General features: G+C 38.7%; 1 protein-coding gene and 1 long non-coding RNA gene across 2 annotated transcripts; one reads left to right on the top strand and one right to left on the bottom strand.

Moving 5' to 3' along the window:
* Positions 1-706: 706 nt before the first annotated feature.
* HPS3 (HPS3 biogenesis of lysosomal organelles complex 2 subunit 1) lies at positions 707-21,372 on the top strand. The gene is made up of 17 exons (XM_034439263.3): positions 707-1,028; positions 2,475-2,975; positions 4,233-4,407; positions 6,551-6,639; positions 8,158-8,350; positions 8,858-8,939; positions 10,404-10,558; positions 10,763-10,871; positions 10,971-11,152; positions 13,042-13,216; positions 15,578-15,808; positions 15,983-16,168; positions 16,882-17,070; positions 18,312-18,419; positions 18,625-18,831; positions 20,436-20,526; positions 21,228-21,372. Exons 1-17 carry the CDS (start codon positions 818-820, stop codon positions 21,350-21,352), a joined length of 3,009 nt encoding a protein of 1,002 aa, XP_034295154.1. The 5' UTR covers positions 707-817; the 3' UTR covers positions 21,353-21,372.
* On the bottom strand, positions 19,510-20,481 carry LOC148113071 (uncharacterized). The gene is made up of 3 exons (XR_015728590.1): positions 20,408-20,481; positions 19,792-19,908; positions 19,510-19,620 (listed from the first exon to the last, which is right to left on the bottom strand). It is a non-coding gene; the product is annotated as an uncharacterized LOC148113071 (long non-coding RNA).
* Positions 21,373-21,977: the final 605 nt, after the last annotated feature.

Below are 21,977 nucleotides of genomic sequence, written 5' to 3'. Positions count from 1 at the left end.
GCAAAAAAACAACAAAAACAACCAAATAGCTACACTGGAAATAATTTACATTCTGCGACAATAACTTTAATATTATTCTTTGGGAAGGGCTCGATAGGTAGACAAAATTGCTAATCCAATCTAAGCACCTGCCTGACAGCGATCAGCCATAAAAAATATTAGACAAAATGTTTTCTAGAATATGCTATTAGTGTTGCCATGGTTATTCTGAGATTTTTTTTTACCCAACGATTAAAAATTAGAAAGTTGAATTACTCCAGGGCATTTTACGAAAACTTAAAATCAATTACCCAAATGGGTCCCCCTTAATGGAATGCAACGATCCCTCTGAATACTGTAGTAACGTCTATGCCAAGTACACGTTCCACAGATACCTTTAAGAGTACATAAATTCTCTATGCACGTCTAAAGTGCCTTTCCACTCACTGGTAAATAAACGCAATCCCCGATCCCAACTAAAGTAACTTTTACAAGATTTCCATGGCAGACAGCAAGATTGGGCTGGCAACGCCTCTCTCTTGCGAAGAGGGTAGCGCGCAATCCTGTTCCACTCTACTTAGAAGTAGACCAGATTCGAGGAGAAGGTAAACCATGGCAGGGTGCAGCCTTCAGCCTTGTCGCCTTCAAGCAGCCTCGGCTAGAGAAGCTGCCTTCGCGCGAAGCGGTGGCTGGATTGGGGGCGCGACTGACGCCTCCTTCCAGCTGACCGCCGTGGGGCGGGGCCCTTTGCGGAAGCGGTAGTCTTTGCAGCGGCTACAGAGGCGAGGGTTGCGCAGGAGGCAGTTTTTGGATCCGACGCCTGGGCCGAACTGGAGCCATGGTGCAGGTCTACAACTTGCACCCGTTCGGGTCGCAGCAAGTCGTTCCTCTGAAGCAGGAACCGGCGCTCTTCTGCTGCGGCCGCGACGTGCTCCTGGTGGCCTGCGGCTCCGGCGCCTGCAAGGTGGAAGTGTTTGCGGAACTCTGTGAGCCGCTCGGCACCTTCAGTACCCTGGGCCGAGTGCTGTCCATGGCATACGGCGAAGTGGGTAAGCGCGAACCTGGCTGGAGATCCACAACAAAAAGAAAAGAAAGCAGTTCACGAGCTACGGTGCCTTTTCGAAAGACCAGGCATTTCCTTCCTAAGCGAAGAATGGGCTCTCATACACCAGGCGGAAGCCAGGCTTTTTATCTTGATAGGCCATACACATTGGGGGGGGGGATTTTGTGACCGTTTTTGGCCTGGTGGGCAGCCTTATCAAATGATTGCTTGGGGCCTTTGATCCTTTATAAAATCATGCCAGGAAAGCACTCGACCCTTTAGGAATTAGCTGGTAGTTAGGCAACATATACGTTTAATAAATAATAAACCTTTATACCAGAGGTGGGTTTCAGCAGGTTCTGACTAGTTCTGAAGAACCGGTAGCAGAAATTTTGAGTAGTTCGGAGAACCGGTAGCAAAAATTCTGACTGGCCTTTCCCCCATCTATTCTCTGCCACCCAAGTCCCAGCTGATCAGGAGGAAATGGGGATTTTTCAGTAACCTTCCCCTGGAGTGGGGAGGGAATGGAGATTTTACAGTATCCTTCCACTGAAGTGGGGTGGGAATGGAGATTTTACAGTATCCTTGCCATGCCATGCCCATCAAGCCACACACACAGAACCGGTAGTAAAAAAATTTGAAACCCACCACTGCTTTATACTCATTTCCAGTATCTTAATAACCCCCTTTTGTTCCCCTTCATACCTTGATACTTTTTCTGGGAAGGTGGAGGCACTTATAAAGTGTCTGGGGCTCATTATTGGTTCAGTGACAGGCTTGGGGGAAAAAGATGATGCTAGAGGCTGGAATTTTGCTTGCCCTATGCCAGTTTCCTATTGAATTAAAGGAAGAATCAGCTAGAGAAGGAGGCCTGTTGTAAGTATGGGCTTAATACTGTCCCCAGACAGCATATTGAGGATCCCCAAATATAAACTGTAAATCATGCCTTCAAAAAGCAATTATGAGGTTTGCACAACATCAAACCTTTAGTTTGAGTTTTAGTGTTTGAGAATTAATGCTTAATTTGAAGGCAACCTCATACTGTAATCACAAGTTTATCTTTCTAGTAACTTTGAGTTTCATATTTAAGCCCAGGCTTTGTCTAAGAATGCCGTTCCTCCTTATTCCATAGTCAATATGATCAGCATGGCTATTAACAAACTACTAGAATTTTCCTATTAACTCTTCTCAGCAGACATAAAAAACAAGTCTTTCCCAGTCTGTGATGTACACAATCTCCATGTAGTAAATCAGGGTATTGTGGCTAATTATGAGAAATACAAAATTACAAAGACTGATGGCACTGTTACGCATTTAGCACTTCTTCTGATGGAATTTCCGGCTAACTCAAAAACTTAGTTCACATTATACTTTGATTTACACACTCCTATGTTTCACTATGGCTTTTACATCTTTGGCCATGTTTTTTTCAAAATCAATGTTTGCTTTTCAGGAGATTATGTGGCCACTATTGAGGAGAAACACAGCACCCTCTTCTTCCGAGTTTATGTTAACTGGAGATGCATGTCCTCTGGCAGCTCACGTGTTTGTGTGCGGATGCAAGGTCATAACCCAGAAGCTTCCTACACTGAGACAACTAAAGAACAAATGTCAATCATAGAAATTCCTCTTTCTGATCCTCCCACATGTTTCTCCTGTTGCCCTTTATCAGGAGACCTACTGGTTGGCTGCAAGAATAAGTTGATACTATTCCACTTGAAGCATTTATTTGTGAGTGAGGATGTAAAAGTGCTTGACTTTGAACGTTCCTTAATTTTGCACATGGAGAAGTTCACCCCAACAGAAGTTGCATTTTGTGCAGGATATGTTGCTCTCACAGCAGAACTGGAAGTCCTTGTCTTCAAGCTACTAATTGGGGAGAAGGTAACTTCAGCTGGTAATAGCAAACAGCATATCTGTGAATCTGTAGAGCCTGAAATTCCCATTAATGAAGGTCAGTATGATATTTAAAATACCCAAATCAAGACTGCTCCCCAAGATCAGTTTTCTGGTCTTGACAAAAGCAGCATGCAGTTGGCCTTCATTCAACAATCATTCTTTCTAAGTTACTACAGTGCTGTATGAGCAGAACTTAACACCAGTCCTCATAGTTGTGGCCATTGCAGCATCCCCATAATCACATGTTTGCAATTTGGATGCTTGGCAACTAGCTTACAATTATGACATGATGGCATTCCACATTCATTGCCAGCTTCCAACAAGTAAAATCAATGGAGAAGCTGGCAGGAAGTTTCAAATGGCAATCACATGACCATGGGATGCTGCAATCATGTGAGATTCACCTAACAACGGCAACTGAGATTTCCAATATAAGTCAGAGTGGGGCATGTGATGTTGTGCTTTATGACTATAGAGATTCTCAATCATCCAGGTCATGGTTGTCCCAAAGGTGCTTTTTCAAGAGGCAACTGGACTTGTTTTTCTTTGAAGACATTTTGCTTCTCATCCAAAAAGCTGCTCCAGCTTTGACTGGATGGTGGGGAATGAAAGGATTTATATTCTTTGCAAACAGCTGGTCATTCGTGTTCTTTTAGAGAGTTGTTAGCATCACTTGGAGGTTTATCTGTGTCTTCCAGGTCACCTGGGTAGTGCAAATGGGCGTAGAGCCTTCTGAAAGGACTGTGTTGTAGATTGGAGATAGATGATGTTGTATCCCTCCCCCTCTGTTGAGAGAGAGCTGTTAATTTTGACTTATACGGCCTCTGGCCCCTCTTTCAAATCAGCAGTCCTTTGTGTCCAAAATGTGGATTTTGCTGTCTTCGAGAGTGACCATTATCTTTTAAATTCAGATGGATTACTGAATCTTGTCCTGATGGGTTTTTTCTCCTATGTTGTGCCATGCATTTATGAAGTGGTTGTTTTGTTTCCCCAATGTACAGATCTGCACGTCTCACTGCATATATCACATTGCTTAGCTTGTGTCTGGGTGTTTTAGTCTTGGGGTGGACAAGCTTCTGCCTTAGTGTATTCTTGGGTTTAAAGTGTGCATGTATGTTATATTGGCTGAAGATCCTCCTGGGCTTTTCAGATATGTGCTTTATGACTGCACTGCTTAGTGACAGCTCCAGTCCCAATTACTATTGGTAAGTGAGGACGACCTGTACAAGGTTAGGCTGGTAATGTTTCTTCTATTAATTTCTAGTCTTGAGAGTTGACATTGTATACTGACATTCTTTTCCACTTACTAAAGGTATAACAGAGGAAGTTGATCAAACTCAATCAGAATCAGATGGGTTTGTTTTCTGTCAGCAGCCCGTGGAACTTCTTGGAGAAGAAAGTAGCAAGTGTGAGATATCTGTTATTTTGGAGTCAATTAGCTTAACTGGGGAAGATTTAAATATTCAAGTGCAATATGTCCTATACAGGTAATAAAACATTGTTTATCATTAATGAATACATTTTGTAGATATGTATTGTGCATACAATACGCAGACTATTAACAGTTCCTCTCTGAAATGCAAGCTTTCACTTTGCCCTATAAGTAGCCAGATCAAAGCAACAAATACTATCATCTAATATCACCAGTTGGCTTGATCCACATACCTGGTTTAACAATCTGTCAAGCAAATCTTAGTAACCCAGTTCATATAATATGGTCACTGCAAAGTATATTTACAGCTTATAATAAGATAAAACTAAACAAAGCATCCTGTGGATATTCGCCTTTAGTTTCTACTGTCTATGAAGAAATTACAGTTTATGTAAGTATGTCAGCAGCTTACATAAAATATAAAATGAAACTTCTGTGGTTTAGTTAAAATAAAGTAGGAGGGGTCTTCCAAAACAGCATAAACAAAATGTTCTTTTTCAAAGCAATGGATAAATAGGCAATGTTAAAATCATCTCTGTCTATATTAATTTGTCTCTTCAGCTGTTAGGGCAGAGTACATATGTATATAGTTTTCCCCCTAGTGATGATAAAACTGCAAGCATACCCTAAAAACTACTTATCTTGCTGGCATGATTTCCTCTCCGGTATATAGGGTTGTTCAAACTTTGAAAATGGAGCATTTCATGTTTCTTTTTCCAGCAGCAAGTACTAGCTAATATAGTGATATATTCTACTGATTATGTTGATGGCTGGCTGGGGGATTCTGGGAGTTGAAGTCCACCCATCTTCAAGCTACCAAGGTTGAGAAATACTGCCCACGGGCATGTGATTGCATTTCAAGTGCTTGACAACTAGATTACATTTACAATAGTTGCTGCCTCTTATGGTCATGTGATTATGGTCTGGGACTTTCTCAGCTGGCTTTCAACAAGCAAAGTCAATTGGGGAAGTCCGATTCATTTACCCACTGTGGGATTTGCTTAACAACAAAACTGTGGTAAAAATGCTTGTAAAATTGGTCCAGACATGCGATGATTTGCATTTACAACCACACTGACCTAGAGCAGAAATTTCAATTGTGAGAGGACTACTTGTAAAAAAGTATTTACTAGTATTTATACTGGATCTTTTTACCTGTAGAAACTATGGTATGTAAGCCATTTATTTGGTTTCCATGTTAAATAAAAGGTAAGATAAGAAACAAAGGATGGAAACTAATCAAAGAAGATCTAACCTAGAAATAGTAATTTCCTGACAGAACAATCAACCAGTGAAATGGCTTGCCTTCAAGAGTTGTGGGTGCTCCATCACTGGAGGCTTTTAAGAAGAGACTGGACAGCCACTTATCTGGAATGGTATAGGGCCGTGATGGCGAACCTATGGCACGCGTGCCACAGGTGGCATGTGGAGCCATATCTGTGGGCACGCGAGCGTTGCCCTAGCTCAGCTCCAGCTGGCATGCGCATGCCAGCCAGCTGATTTTCGGGCCTTCTGGGCCCAACAGAAGTCGGGAAACGGGCCGTTTCCAGCCTCCAGAGAGCCTCTGGGAAGGGTGGAGAAGGCCGTTTTCGCCCTGCCCAGGCTCCAAGAAAGGCTCTGGAGCCTAGGGAGGGTGAAAAACGGGCCCACCGGGCCCACCAGTATCCTTTTTGCCTTCGCGTGCCAAAAGCATGAGGGGCATGGGGGGCATTGAATTATGGGTCTGGGCATGCATGCGCACGACCCCCACTTTTGGCACGCGATGGCAAAAAGGTTAGCCATCACTGGTATAGGGTCTCCTGCTTGAGCACAGGGTTGGAGTACAAGATCTCCAGGGTCCCTTCCATTCCAACTCTGTTATTCTGTTCTAATATACCAAAGAAACAATAGGAACACCTACAATGTCTTATGTGCCAGTTTTAAGAGGTTACTTTAGCAAAAAAAAAAAAAAAAAAAAGCAAATTGTTAGAACTGTTAAGGAATGCTCAAAGTGGAAGACTAGTCAGTCTTAAATACTTGTTTGCTAATGCACAGAGATCTTAACAGATTTGCACCCTACTTAAATTGGATGCTCCTTCTGCAGGAACAGTTTCCAATTCAATATGAAAGCACAAGAAATTGCATAAAGATTCCTGTGATTTCATTGTAAAAGTAGAAAACAGCTGGCTGATCTTCTCATTTGTCACTGTTCTTTGTAGACGTTTTGCTCTTGATGTGTCCTCATTTCCTTTTTCTGTTGAAGATGCCAAACTGCACTCTCTTCAGCTGCTTCCAATACATGAATCAGGTACATTTCTGAATCTACAATATGATTATGGAAGTTGTGGAGAAATACACCCTATTTTCAATATTAGATTATTGTATGATAGACAAAGCTATAGTTTATAATGAAATATTTTCAATAAATGTTTTATTGAATTAACGCATTGCTTAATGTTATTTAAGCATTAAATAAGCATTAAGCATTAAATAAACATTAAGCAATGCGTTATTGCTTAACGCATTGTAAGCCGCCCTGAGTCTCCGGAGAAGGGTGGCATATAAATCAAATTTTTTTTTAAAAAATGTAATACCATATATTGATAACAAACTTTAATTTCAGTAACCTAAGAAGTTGGGTCAGAGTCATATTTAAAATAGATTTTTTGTGAGAATTTCAGAATCATAAATCCAATCATAAATTCGAAATTTATATAAATTCAGTTGAAAGTTTCTGAGGGTTACAGTATTTTTTTTAATGATCCATTTTGAATTCATTTTTTACCTTAAAATTTCCTTTGAGTTACAGCTTGTAACATGATGTAATGAAGTTGGATGGAATAAGACAAGGATCTATTGATTATGAGAAAAGACTGTGTTATATTCAGGCATTGTCCACTCTTTGCATCCAATTAATGGCAAGATCCAAGGATCAGAACTCCAGTTCCTGTTGGGTTTAATGTCAAATTCATCAGTGTAATATCAGTTGGATCTTACTGAACTGGGTTGAAAATCTTGGTATCCTGACATTTTGGTATTTTGTAATGGGATGTCAAATATGGTCTTTCCAAAAATGTCTTCATTCTATGCCATGCATATATTAGTTTTCCAGGATATGCAGAGGTTAACTCTTAAAATTGCAAGGCTCTTGTACTCAACCCACAAAACATCTCCTAATTCATATGGTATAAATGGTAATCTAGTTTTAGATTCCCTAATGTTATTAACAGTAATTTTGCTTCAGGATCAAGCTTTGCAACATATTGTTGCACCAAGAAGCTGTCCAACCAGTCATTTTTTTCTTCTTCAAGAATGTTCCTATTGTGCTACCTCTTGCTTTTATTTTCTCCCATCAGAATGCCAGAATTCTGAGTCCACTAAATATACTCAATCCTCATTAGGTTGTTTGCAGGGAATTTTTCCTCTCCCTTTGGTGTTATCCACAAGGTTTGTCTGGCTTTGTATTTCTGTAAACTTCAAGTTCTTTAAGCCTTCTGATTTTTTAAATATGTGGATGGCACCATTTTTGCTATAGTTGAATTGATGTTACAGAAAGCTTGTTAGCATATATCTTCCTTCTCCAGTTTAATGGTTTCTTTATGTGTTGAATTACAGTGCATCATCCAGAGACACTTGAATGAGATGAATGGCCATACAAATCAAATAATATTCATTATCACCATCATCCTAAATTAGATTAGCCAAACCCCCTATAGTTCATGTAATTCAGAGTTTCTAAAGTTGTTGGATCGAGAGAAGGCTCAAGGATTGCACCTCTTACCTAGTATCTGGTGCTAGATGTTCTCTTTTCTCTTTTTTCATCTAGGGGCTTCTGTCACGGCTAAGGAAGGAGATACAACTAAACAAGAATTCCTGAGTTTGTTTTGCTTTTTCTCTCTACCGCATGTGGCATACTTATACACAATCAATAATTTAGTGAAACTTATTTCTACCTACCAGTATTCAGAAAGATCCCAGCAAGCAGTTCTTACACCCCAGTTCCTGCATGTCATTACAAGGTATCACAATTTTATTGTCCATCATCCTTCACTGAGGTCCAGAACATTCCACCAGTGGTTCAAGTTCTGTGTTGAGAAATGGGTTGCAGAGTTTGAACACAGCTGGCCAAGAATATATATTGATAAGAAAGCAGCATTTATTTTTGGTTCACCAAATATACAGGACAAAATTCCCCATGGTGCAACATGAAACGGGGCAGGAATTTAATGCTGGAATGAAAGAAGTTTTATTTTAGAAAATCATTCTCTAGAATCTATCTCTATCTCTAGCTGATTAGTTCAAGCAATAGTTCTATATATTTCACAGTGTGTTGTGTTTACATTAATAATCATGATTGTGTTTTCTTCAACCTGATATTCTATATTGCTTTGGCATTTTACCCTTAAAATTCTCCTGCTTGCATAGTCTTTTAGGAACTGTAGTTACAACACGTTTGCAAGGTAATATATTGGCAGTGGGCTGATGGATATATTCCAGCCTAATTTCTCTTTAATTTTTCCACTTAGCAACAACCTGCAGTGCTTTACAGTGAGATGCAGTGCAGTAGCAGCTCGGAATCAAGACCCCTACATTGATACAACATTAAAGGTGCTCTGATTCATTTCTGAGATTAGCTTTGTAGGCAACCTTTTGGCAGCTGTTGACCTCATTTAACATTTCTTTAGGGCAAGAGTCATGGTGAGCACCACCCTGACTCTTGCCCTTCCAAGGATCCAAAAGAGAAGCTCTTCTATACCTCTAGACAAGACCAGGGTTGTTCTGGTTTACTAAGTTTGTATGGGGATGGGGGGTAGTCCAGAGGACAACGGAAAGAAAAATGATATAGAGATTGGCTTCCAAAAGATGGGGTGGCACACATGGACCAAACAATAAAAAAATATGTGTCGTTTTCTAGAGTAATTATCCAGGAATGATAACCAGATGAAATATAGCAAAGACTGTCAAAATTCAGTCAAGGATGAAAATAACCAAGACAATCTATTAAGTCCAAAGGATAAGTTGTAAAGTAGGTCCAGAGAGCCGGGCAGGTCCAGAGAACCAGATGAGGTAGTCATGAAAGAGGAGAGCAAGGCTATTTTTGTGATTAGGCTGTTTCAATGAACAATTCAGTCTCCATCCCAGCCTGTTGACGTGTTACAGATGTACATGGGGAAAGGCTTTAGAACAGTGTTTCTTTGAACTCAGCAACTTTAAGATATGTCAGGACTCCAGCATACTGGCTGGGGAATTCTGTGAGTTGAAGTTCACACATCTTAACGTTGCTGAGGTTTAGAAAACCTCAAACGCTGCTTTAGAGGTAGCATTGACTAGTTGTGGGATGGCTTCATGGTTAAGATGAAAATGAAGTTTGAAGAGTTCCAAGATGGACACAAAAAGAGCAAAGCTAATATAAAGTGATGTGCATTTCAACAGAAAAATCCTAGCTTCATCAGCCTATTTGAGAAATTTGAGCTGCCAGTATCTGATCAAGGAAGTTATCTTGATTAGATAGTTCAGTGAAAAGTAATTTAAACCCCATTGGGTCTTTTTTCCAGTAAATATCTCTTGGAACACAGATGTCTGGATATCATTCCACTCTCATTGGGTAGCATTTATATTAGAAGTGTTCAGAAGCACTCCTAATTTACTATATGCCTGAATGGTATTTAAAAATGCAAGTGAATTATTAGGAAAACAAAATGAAATAAAATATCCTTGTAAATATATATATAATTGTACCATCATCACACTTCATAAAGCTATTATTAGAAGCCCACAAAGATTTAAGAAACTTTAAAATAATAAACCTTGGGCTGATTTTATTACCCAGTTTGGGGAGATTTTTTTTTTTATTCATTTATTTATTTATTTATTTATTTATCAGGTGGGATACCACCTGATTTTCAGTGACACTTGGAACAACTTTTAAGGAGCAGGTTGATGGATGAAGCGATTGGCCAACTTGGGATGCCTTGAGGTCACAAATGGGTGCTGGAGGATGCCAAGTGATCCATTTTCTGTTCTAGAGAATTTAAAGATATAATAATGTAAAGATACACTGTTTCTTCACAGGCTTGTCCCCCTGTGTCGCTTGATGTTTGTACCTTGAGGATGCAGCTTTTTATAGGACTGAAAGCCATCTCTCACTTCAAACACCATATCATCATTTTGACAAAAGCAGATTCTGAGGACTTTCTCGAGAAAAAAACACTTAAACGAAGACTCCTGTAAGTATAAAGGTTTTGAGTTTTGGGGGTGGGGGGGTGGGGGCAAGATTTTGATGTTTGGGGTCAGAAGGAGGTCACTCAGCAGCTGATCATTTTGAGCATATATTCTTGCCTTTCTATTACTATTGAAAGAATTCTAAAATAGCTGACAAAATGATTACAGTTGTAAATTTAAAATTCACAAGTGCCTATGTATCCTTTCAGTTACCGAAAGACTGATAACACCAAACCCAAGGCTCCCCCAGAATCTGAACCTGGTTGGAATTTGTATATTGTGAACACAACTTCAACTCTCCAACTCTACAGAGAAATGGTACTATACTATTCTGCATTTATTTTATTGACTTATAGGAATGGAATGATGTACTGTGTCATAACATAAACCTGAAAGTGACCCCTTTTTCTGCTTTAGGTAGACTACAGCAAGACCTATGAAAACGTAAGAACAGAGAGTTGTATTCATCTCTTAAGTGAGGCTCATTTGCTAGTCAGAACAGCTTTAATGGATCCTGCTCTGAAAGACTTGGATGAGAAGGAACCTCTACTAGCAGCATTTCATGAGAGTTGTGCTCTTCTTGGAGACTGTTACAGCAGGTTTGAATATTTTGTGCAAGAAAAATCTTTATTCAGATCATATCAGGGAGGGAATTATACTGGGAACTTCATTGGAGAATTGTCTTCTTAAAGACCATGCACTCCCTTAGAGGCCACCATAGTAGGTTAGCACTACTAAGTTCCAGGGGTAAAATGCTACCGGTTCACTACGGGTCGGGCAAACCAGTAGTAAAAAAAGCTATTGGTTCGCCCGAACTGGTAGTTAAAAAAAGCTACCGGTTCCTCTGCCGAAACCGATATTTCCAACAATCAGCTGTCCTGCGCGGTTTAGCTTTGCTAGAAAGCAGGAAATCCTGCTTTCTAGCAAAGCTAAATCGCGCAGCACAGCTGATCCCCCACTCCGCTGTTCTACTTACCTTCGCAAGCCTCCTTTTGGTGCGTACTGCGCATGCATGCGCATGCAGCATATGTTTGGTGCGCACTGCATGCGCACGGTGCCCATGCACAACCAGCAAACCGGTAGCAAACCAGTTCAGATTTCACCACTGCTATGTTCATGTCTTAAAGAAGATGAAGTAACCCATCTACATCTTCAGCTTAGCTAACAGAAAGTAGGGGAGAATAGGTCAGCCCAAGATATGTATATATTATGTATATCTATATATTATCACATATACATCCACTGTGTGTGTGTGTGTATACACTAATGGAGGATTCCAACTGATTTGAACTGCAAGACCCATAATCTTTAATGATAGCAGAAAATGGGAGTTGTAGTCAATTCATTTCGAGAACGCAGAATGTCTAGGAAAATAAAGGACTTTGCAATAATTCTCCCAGTCCACACCTTTTTGCTTGTTTTATATAGGACATGATTAAGAAGCAGCTTGAACTTCTGCTTTCAACTGCCCACATTTTTATTTTTTAAAAAGCAATTTTATTAAGTTATAGAGTATTATAAAATACAAAAGTAAATAGAAGAGCAGTGAGGGGCGAGGGGAAAGGGGGGAAGGGAGAAGTATTGACTTCCGACTCTCTCTGTTACAGTAAAATAAGGCATTAACATAAAATCACAGCTTTTTGCTTTTGCATAATAGTATGAACAAGTCATTTCTATAAAGATCTATCAGTCTAATCTGTAAAACCCAAAGTCAGAGTTACATTCTTTCCCACATCAAGCACGAAGTTCAGAAGCAGTTTCCATGTGGAAACAAAAGTACTTATGTTCTTTTCTTTAATCAAAATAGTCAGCCAACTCCATCAATTTCTGCAACCATTCTTCCATGGTAGGAATCGAAATGTCCTTTCATCCCACATTTTTATTGAAAGGAGTCTTCTCTAATATGCCAGAACAATATACACAGAACTTCAGAAGCTTCATAGTTAACCTAGCACGGATCTTGTCTTCATCTTCTTCTCTGCTTCTATTCTCCAGCTCTTTTTTCCTAATTTTGTATCTGGTCTTTACTTGTCTATTTTAAGAGTATATGCTAAGTTTGAAAAGAGAGTATGAAGTCTGAAATTTCCCAATCTAATGGTTGAACTTAATATTCTGTAAGTTATTTTCCATATCTTGGTTTCCTCCAGTGGTCTTTGAATTACAGTTTCTCGAATTCCCAGTTAGAATTAAAGTAAAATCACTACTTTAGAGATTGTGGAGGAGATAAACAGCCTGGAAAAGACTAAAATTTAAATCACCTAAGAAATTTTTTGAATGAGCTAAATTAGAGACCCATTTATGAAAAATAGCATGTTCTCTTCCTGCAAAATAAATCTGATCTGCTAGCTATGTGCCTGTAGTTTCAGCGCAAGACTATCGTAAGGCCAACTCTAATTTTAGTTACCCGTACAGAGAAGATGTTTGTTTTATTAAAGTGCTTGTATTAAATGGGTTTTAATGTCTTTTTTGTTGACTTCTATTCTTTCAGGTTTGACACTAAAGACTTCCATCTTGCACTCCCTTACTATAAAATGTCCAGCCTTTCTATATCTGACATTCTGAAGAGAGTCACATTTGAAGATAAAACACAGAAGTATGAAAAAGGTTTTATATTCTACTTGCACCACTCCTTGTATGAAGACATAGATGAAAAGCTAAATGAAGTAAGATGATGGATTTCTTGGTTGTCCTTTTTCCATAAGAAGGTTCATGTCTTGTGTTGACTCTTGTCTTCCATTCACAATGATAAACAGAATCAACCGAGTAAATCAAGCATTTAAGAAAATTAGTGGGACTAATTTCTGTTACTGTTGACCACCAGATTGTTAAATAAATATTCAGGGAAACGGCAACTACAGTGTTTCTGAAATTAGACCTGCTGAACTTAATCCTTGGTAAGTGGATTTAGGATCGCAACCTTAAACAGAGAATAGGTTTGCTATTATACACTGAGAAGCTATAGTTCCCCATATAAAAGAAAGCCAGTTTAGGATAGAGCTATGCCTTGACTTATGACCTGTCACTTAGTGACCATTTGAAATTACTTTTAATTTTTTTTTACTTTATTATATAAAATATAAAATACAAAAAGAAAATAAGAAAATAAGAAATTAAAGACAAGAAAGTGGGGTGTGGAATACAAGGGGGAAGAGAAAAAGAAAAGGAGGCATTAACTTCCAACTCTTCCTAACTCAGTACAAAATAAACACACTCCAGCCTCAACGTTTTGCTTTTACACGTTAATATATAAGTAGCCATTTCCATAACTCCAAATCTTTCTAATCAACAAAACCAAGATCAAAGTTTCATCTATTTTTTCTTCACAAGCAGAAATTCCAGAAGTGATATCCATACAAGAAACAGAGTTTTTCTTTAAACTGGTACATCATTTTCTTTTACTTTCTCTTAATACAGGTACTCTCAAATACATTTTCAATAGCTTTTGCTTACTTTAAGAGTTACTTAAGCATTGTGTGTGTCTGTTTAAAAAATACATTTTCAAATTTTTAGTTAAACCTTTCAGTTGCACATACCAGGCAGAGGAAAATGCATCCTGATTCCAGTTAACTCATTAAGTTTAAGTCACTTCTTCTAGCTTATCTTCATGGAGTAAAATCTTTTTCTTCCCTGGAAGTATCAAAAACTTGTAGTCCTTTCTTTTTATCACGAAATCCTCAACTTTGTTAATGTCCTTAAAGAAAAAATCCCAAATTTGTCTTTTTTTTCACCACTCTTCTTTCAGTTGTGTTGAGAGGTTTACATTTGAACCATAATAGTGAGGGTGAAAATGAAAGTTAACTATCCAGTTCTTCCTGCAATATACTCCTCTGCATCTTCAGCAGTTTGGTAACCTTCTCCACATGTTTTCATCTCAAAAATTCTTTAAGAGGATTTTTTATCATCAGAGAGCAATTGGCCCATAAATTGGCATATTTTATTTAGAGATCTTTCAAATATATATCTAATACTTTGCTCCATGGCCTTGGCTTCTTCTTTTAGTCAGAATGGACACCCAAAAATGTACTTGACCCTGATTTGGAATTGCAGTGGCCACTTACCCACCTCCCTACGGTCATGTGATCATATTTTGGGTACTCGGACACATTTATGGCTGTTTGCAGTATCCCACGATCATGTGACTGTGATATATGGCTTCCCCTCCCCTGAAAACCGGTGTTTACTTCCATTTCCATTTCAAATGTCCACTGTGGACAATGGATTTGCTAAACCATGGTGATTTGCTTAATGAAAAAAATGTCATAAAATCAAATTGATCATTTGATGACCTGTTTAACAACCAGCATGAATTATAACTGTAATTCTGGGTTCAATTGTGGTTGTAAGTTGAGGATCACCTATGGTATATGGTTAAGGCACTTGGCTAGAAACCAGGAGACTATGAGTCCTAGTCAGTGGTGGGATTCAAATAATTTAACAACCGGTTCTCTGCCCTAATGATTTCTTCCAACAACCAGTTCACCAAACTGCTCAGAAAGTTAACAATCGGTTCTCCCGAAGTGGTGCGAATCCCACCACTGGTCCTAGTCCTGTCTTAGCAACAAAACCAGCTGGGAGACCTTGAGCCAATCATTCTCTCTCAGCCTTAGGAAGTATGCAATGGCAAATCCTTTCTGAAATCTTGTCAGGAAACTACAGGGACTGACACAGGCAATTGCCAGGAGCCAAGACTCACTTGAAGGCATCAAAAATAAAAATCATTCTTGACAAGTCTATTTCCTGATCACATGACCTATCTCAAAAGACTGACAGTTGTCAGGGATATCTTTGAGAGTGTTTCTTCTCCCACCATGGCAAGGATTTCCCAGAGTAGTTTATATTCTGGTAAATGGCTGTAATTGGCCAAGGCAATCCTGACTCTGCAAGTCTCCTTTGACAATTCTGTGAATCTTGTTGTTTTATTATGACCTTTTAGAGAGTTTGATAACCGCTGATTACATTTATGCCTTGTGTTATAAATAAGAGCATAACAAAAACTAGATTTATATATCTGTTTGCGTTTTTAGGATGTGGCTGCAAAAGTGCTTCAGATATTCCACCGTGCTGAGCCAAACCAGATACCCCACATCCTCTGCAGTCCTTGCATGAAAAATGTGTGCCCTGAAATGGCAATGGAGTATCTGGAATTGATAGAAAAGATGGCGCCGTCTTTTCTGGTGACATTGGTCAAGGCTTCAGTTGCTCTGAAAAAGGGGGATCGGGATAGATGTAAAAAGGAGCTGGACAGCCAAGCAGAGGTACATATCATTGGGGGATACATATCATACATACATACATACATACAATTACAGCACAATAGAGGCATATTTTTTTGCTGGGATTTTTTTTAAACAAATTGAAAAAAATGGAATTAGCTACCATTCAAAATGTAGAGTGGAATCCACCAGCTAGATCTTGTATTTTATCTGCAGATGAAATTGGTATGTGGTTTTATTCGGGAGCCAAGACTTCTAAAACAGCACATTAAAGGACAGATGTTCCCAACTGAACTTGCTTTGTACCTCAAAGAGACCAGACCTGGATTTCTCCTAGCTTCATTATTGGCTTTACATGAGAATAATAAAATGGAGCTGGAAGAAGCAGGCTCTTATATCAAGGTTTGTTGTGCAACATATTTTGTTCCTTTTATTTATATATTTATTTAGGGAATTTATATGGCCGCCTACTCGCTCATAGTGACTCTAGGTGGCTTATAAGCAATAAAAATATAGTATAGAAAATAACATAAAATAAAAAACATAGCTCCTACTCCCCCACTCCTTATAGTTAAGAACTGCAAAAATAGTTCTATTTCCAGTCTGCAGATTTTATGATTAAAGGATATAATATATAAAATATAAAAGTTGGAGTCATTTTTTCTTCCTACTCTACGAAAGAGAGGTATAAAGAATTCAATAGTCTTAATTCATGTAAAAGATAATACAGCCAAAGGTTGATTTGAATTGCTGTCACTGGGAAGCATGGCTTTTAATGGGAAAATAGCATGCAATTGAACGTTATAAAAGCAATAACAATTTTAAGTGGATTTTTTTTCTGGGAAAATACATCCATTCTTCCTTAATTTTGTACTATAGCTGAATGTAATAGTTTGATTCATGCATATCAGTTAACCAAAGTAAGGCTTGTTTGCAGTTCATCATTCACTTTGGAATTAAAGTGAAGAATTTAAAGCTTAGCAGTATTTAAAACAAGCTGATTGAACACTGGAACAATCTTGGATAGCCAGTGACCTCCACAGCTTTTGAGGGGAAAAGAACTGCAGTGGTGGACAGTGCAAGTAATTCCTTCTTTTTATATTTTTGGAATGCAGATGCTGAGTGGTAAAAATGAAGATGCTGTTCCCCAACTCTTGGTAGACTTCTGGGAAGCTTTGCTTGTAGCATGTACTCAGGAAGAGGTTGCACAGAAGTTGCATTTTAAACTTGCTACACAGTATATTTGGAGACTTTCCAGGAAAGAGCTTCCTGACACTGAGCCTCTAAAAACCACTGAAGATTTGGTAAAGAACTTTGGATAGGGAAGAGAGACACTGCATAACTGGATGAGCCAAGGCTTGAATAGCAATAGCAATTCTTGACTTATATACAGCTCCATAGTGCTTTACAACACACTCTGAGTGGTTTACAGAGCCAGCATATTTAGTTAGTTAGTTAGTTTGTCAAACATGTACGAGATAACAGCTATAAGTATAAACATGGATATGAACATAGGAAATGGGTACTAATAAATGGGGACAGTAGGTCAGGGACAAGAGGCACGTTGGTGCGCTTATGCACGCCCTTTACACACTTCTTAGGAATGGTGTGAGATCCACAGTAGACAGTTTAAGATTAAAGTTATGGGGATTTGAGGATGTAACAACAGAGTCAGATAGTGCATTCCAGGGATTGACCACTCTGTTGCTGAAGTCGTATTTTCTGCAATTGAGTTTGGAGCAGTTTACTTTGAGTTTGTATATATTGTTTGCTTGTTTATTATTGCAGTTGAAGCTGAAGTAGTCATTGACAGGTAGGATGTTGTAGTAGATAATTTTGAGTACTACGCTTAGGTCAGACCGTAGGCGGCTTAGTTCTAGGTTGTCCAAGCCCAAAATTTCAGAAGATTGGCTCCCAGGCAGACTATTTGTGAGCAGAGAAGTGGAGGACTCTTTTCGCTCAATTGTATTAATGTCCGATGTACAGTCTGGATACACAATAATCTGGGTCCTCATTTTACCAACCTCAGAGGGATGGAAGGCCGAGTCAACCTTGAGCCAGTCTCGATTGAACTCCATTCTAACCACTGTGCCATCATTTCTTATTTTCCTACAATGTCAACTGTATTAGAGATTTCTGTAGCATGGACAGCACAGAGAGTACAGTATCCTGTGATCTTACTAATATAGCCAAGGGAAATTGGGCTGGGTAATTCTTTGCAAAGTTTAATTTGAGGAAAAAAATGATATATTAAATCCCCAAATATCAGCAATAGAGAATACTTAAGAGAGTTGATACTGTTATGAAATTGTTATTTACCTGTCTAAATGCACAATTAAAAATATTTAATCATTAAAGGTCTTGCATTTCTTAAGAAAATTGTGCAGTTTCAAATGGTAGGTTATTGTGATTAATTTTAAATTAAGTAAAGATGGCTATCTTTGCAGTAAATGTTAAATGGGATTAGAAACCTGAATGTAAACATGCTTGCAGTGCAAATGACTGTCTTTGTTTTTTTACAATATCTTTTGTTTGGTTCTTTCAGATAAATTCCTGCAGTGATTATGGACTTATATTTTCTTGGATTATATTCATGATGTCGTTAGTACCTCTTCCTGATTGGAATTCATGTGATGACCTTTCAAAATTACAAGTATGACATATGTTCACACACATGATCGATCTCCCTCCCTCCCTCTCTCTCTCTCTTTTTCTCACTCACTCACTCACTTGGAATTATGAAAATACTCTTGGGAGCCTTTGACATCTGTGCAAGTGTGAAGATAAGTTGCTCATTTTTTTCCATTTTGGTGTCACTTTCCATACCTAATATATCTATTCTCCTGTTCTTTCTGCAGTCTCTCTTATGCAGTCCATCCTTCAGAATATCTTCCATTCTCCCATTTGTGAAGAATATTCCAGAAGATTCTATTTCTGGTCTGAGCATACATGTTCTTTGTGATACATGTTTAAGACAGCATGAAGCAGCTATTGACAAACTTCTGGATAGGTGCCCTGAAGCTGTCATACCTTATGCCCAGCATGAGTTGAGGGATGAACATCAGGTGAGTGTTAATAATCATAGCTCCCTGACACTTTTTTTCCTGTCCTCCTAAAACACAAACTGCAGTTTCATTTTAGTACCCTGTTTTTTTTTTTTTGTTTGTTTTTTTAATTTGATTTATATGCCGCCCTTCTCCGAAGACTCAGGGCGGCTTACAATGTGCTCAGCAATAGCCTTCATCCTTTTTTGTATATTTATACAAAGTCAGCTTATTGCCCCCACAAACTGGGTCCTCATTTAACCTACCTTAGAAAGGATGGAAGGCTGAGTCGACCTTGAACCTGGTGAGATTCGAACCCTGCAGTAATTGCAGGCAGCTGGTCTTAATAAGCTTAATAACAGGGTGCCTTAAACCCCTGTACTACCAAGGCTCTTTGTTTCCCCCAAAATAAGACATCCCCTGATAATAAGACCAATTGGGCTTTTGAGCACATGGCAATAAGGCCAAGCGCTTATTTCAGGGTTCAAAAAAATATAAGACAGGGTCTTATTTTCGGCGGAACACTGTAGTTTTACAAGATTGTTTTAAATCAGTTCCTCATGTAATTTTATTGTACCATAATCTAGTCAATGGTTTTAAAACTCTGAGCAAAGTGACCCCATTATATTGAATGTGGGAAGTGCTTAATTTCTATTTTGTTAAAATGGTGAAGTGGCTATACTTACCAGAACACACAGTGCAAAATTTTGAAGATTATAAAGTATTATTTATTGTTTCCTCAATGTAGTTTCCCCAGCCAGGCATTTGCTTGCCTTACCATATCTCATACTGTAAAGTGATTGTGTTCTCCTGAAATATAAACATATGGCTTTGATACTTGTTGGCTGTATAAATTGTGCAAGAGTTTCTTAACAATAACCACATATGTAGGTTATGCTGACAATAGACCATAGATATATGGAAGTATATTGGGTTACTAACCCTGTGTGTACATTTTAAGCATCAGCAGGAAATTCTAACCTTGCCCAACGTCAGTTGTTATGTGTCCATACTTCTTAAATTTCCTAACCAGTAGAATCAGCAGGCCATCGGATTGAAAAAGACCAGTCCAGGCAATGCTCTCTGACAGTTTTAGCACTAAAATGAAAATGGAGCAATATAATTATGAGGGGTCCTTGCTTGTTTTCTTGCATATGTTTCATTACCCAAACTAGGTAACATCATTAGTGCTAGTCACTGTATGTGTTCCATTTAGAGAGACAGTGTCTTTTTAGACCCTTAGAATAACTACCCTGAGGTCCTGAATTACTCCAATAATTTAGGTAAGAGACAAGATGATAAATAATATTCAGAAAGCGAGTCTTTAGCAGTTACCACAGGCTGTTGAGCGCCACTCCCCTTGCCCTATGCTCTGCGGCATTTTGAATGGCACTGGAGCTCGCTCGCATCCCACTTCATTGGTTGATAGATCTTGAACCTCTCCTGAACAAATCACATCTTGAACACAGAGCAGCAAGTCTGGCCTATTCAAAGGTTTTCAATTTAACATGTTCACTGCCATGCTTTTATGAGTAAATATAAACAGCAGAAGAAGAAGAGTTGTATTCCTTTAAGAATAACACTCTGGATTTTCTACCTGGATTTTGTTTTCTGACTGGCTTTAGGCTTTATGGTGGATCAAACTTCTTCCTGAACTCTGTAAACGAACCAGACATGTTGGTGAAAACTATCCTGTATTTCTGTCATCACTGCAAGGTAACAAAATGAGTTTTTATAGAACAGCAGAAATGTAGAGCTTTTGCAGTACATGGAATAGCCTTTCGCTCTCAAGAGGATTTTGTGGAGTGTTTACAGTTTAGTCACTAAATTGAAGAACTGGATTTCAGTGCAAATCACATATTTTTTGTTAGATGCAGACTACAAGCAACAATCTTCAAGGAGCAACATTTGCTCATTCATTTATTAATTAAAATTTTACACCCCCCCATCTTATCTACGTTAAAAGTTGGCGGAGATACAGGTAGTACTCAACTTATGCCACAATTGGAACCAGAATTTCTGTTGTTAAGCAAGGCAGTTGTTAAGTGAGTTACACCCAATTTTGCTATCTTTTTTGCCACAATTGTTAAGCAAATCAGTATAGCTGTTCAGTGAATCAGGCAATTGTTAAACGAATCCGGTTTCCTGCCCCCATTGACTTTTCCAGAAGATGGCTGGGAAGGTAACAAATGCTATAAGCCTGATTGCTTTATAGCAATCAGGATGCTATAAGTATATGTTGGTTGCCAAGCTCTCAAGTTTTGATCTCTTGACTGATGCTATGGCGGTTATAAGTGCAAGGATCACTTTTTTCAGTGCTGTTGTAACTTCAAGTGATCAATAAATGAATGGTTGTAAGACTAGAACTATTTTTACTCAGGAGTATTAAACACGATGTTTGTATTCTTTTTGTCCAGAAACATTATCAGTCATTGCCACAGCACTGGAATTGAGAGACTTCCTTAATGTTTTACCTGAAGATGGGAATGCAGCGTTCTTCTTGCCCCACTTGCTTCAGTGCAGCAGGAGATTGGTGACTTAAATATAAGGAGAAGCATCTGCTATCTTGGATTGGTCTTTTGGGGTGCAAAGTTACTCAAATGAACAAAACTTCATGATGCAACTATTAATGTAACACTCTAAATGCTGGATATTCCAGGCATATTCCCATGTACATGGGAAAAGTAGGGTTGGATGGACCTCTTAAAGATTGTCATTTGATCTGTGGTAGCAGTACAGTACAGGTAAACTGGTGATTCTCAGCCTTGGCAGCATGAAGATGTCTGGACTTCAACTCCTAGAGCTCAGAAACACTGAGCTAAACAGATAGGGGAGATGTTGATTATATGCATCCTCCGAGCCCCACCCCTAGCCTCTTCTATTTTAAACTTTGAAGCTTCCTAAAGAGCGCTGCAAAAAAATATCAATGACTCTAGATTATTTTGGTGAGAGATGAAATAGAATTAGTGCATTAAGCCTATATAAAAGTAAACCGTACCCCTCAAGCAGGTGATAACTGGGCCAAAACCTTCTTCCCTATTCTCCCTCTATTGTAACACACCTTATCCTTGCTGCTTGGGATAGGTTTTAGAAAAGTTCTATCACTCTAAACTACTGGTGGTGCATGTGAGCTGACTAGAAATCACATAAAGTTGCGAAGGGGCCTT

This window comes from Pantherophis guttatus, chromosome 6 (genome assembly GCF_059756535.1).
Source record: "Pantherophis guttatus breed Tessera chromosome 6, ASM5975653v1, whole genome shotgun sequence".
NCBI classification, from domain to species: Eukaryota; Metazoa; Chordata; class Lepidosauria; order Squamata; family Colubridae; genus Pantherophis; species Pantherophis guttatus.
The sequence above is the reverse complement of the archived record's forward strand: the minus strand, read 5'-3'. Positions and strand labels throughout refer to the sequence as shown.

Coding starts and splice junctions, on each gene's coding strand:
- HPS3 (XM_034439263.3), top strand. CDS start 818: ATGGTGCAGGTCTACAACTTGCACCCGTTCGGGTCGCAGCAAGTCGTT. Junction 1,029..2,474: donor CATGGCATACGGCGAAGTGG/GTAAGCGCGAAC, acceptor TTTGCTTTTCAG/GAGATTATGTGGCCACTATT. Junction 18,832..20,435: donor AGTTGAGGGATGAACATCAG/GTGAGTGTTAAT, acceptor GACTGGCTTTAG/GCTTTATGGTGGATCAAACT.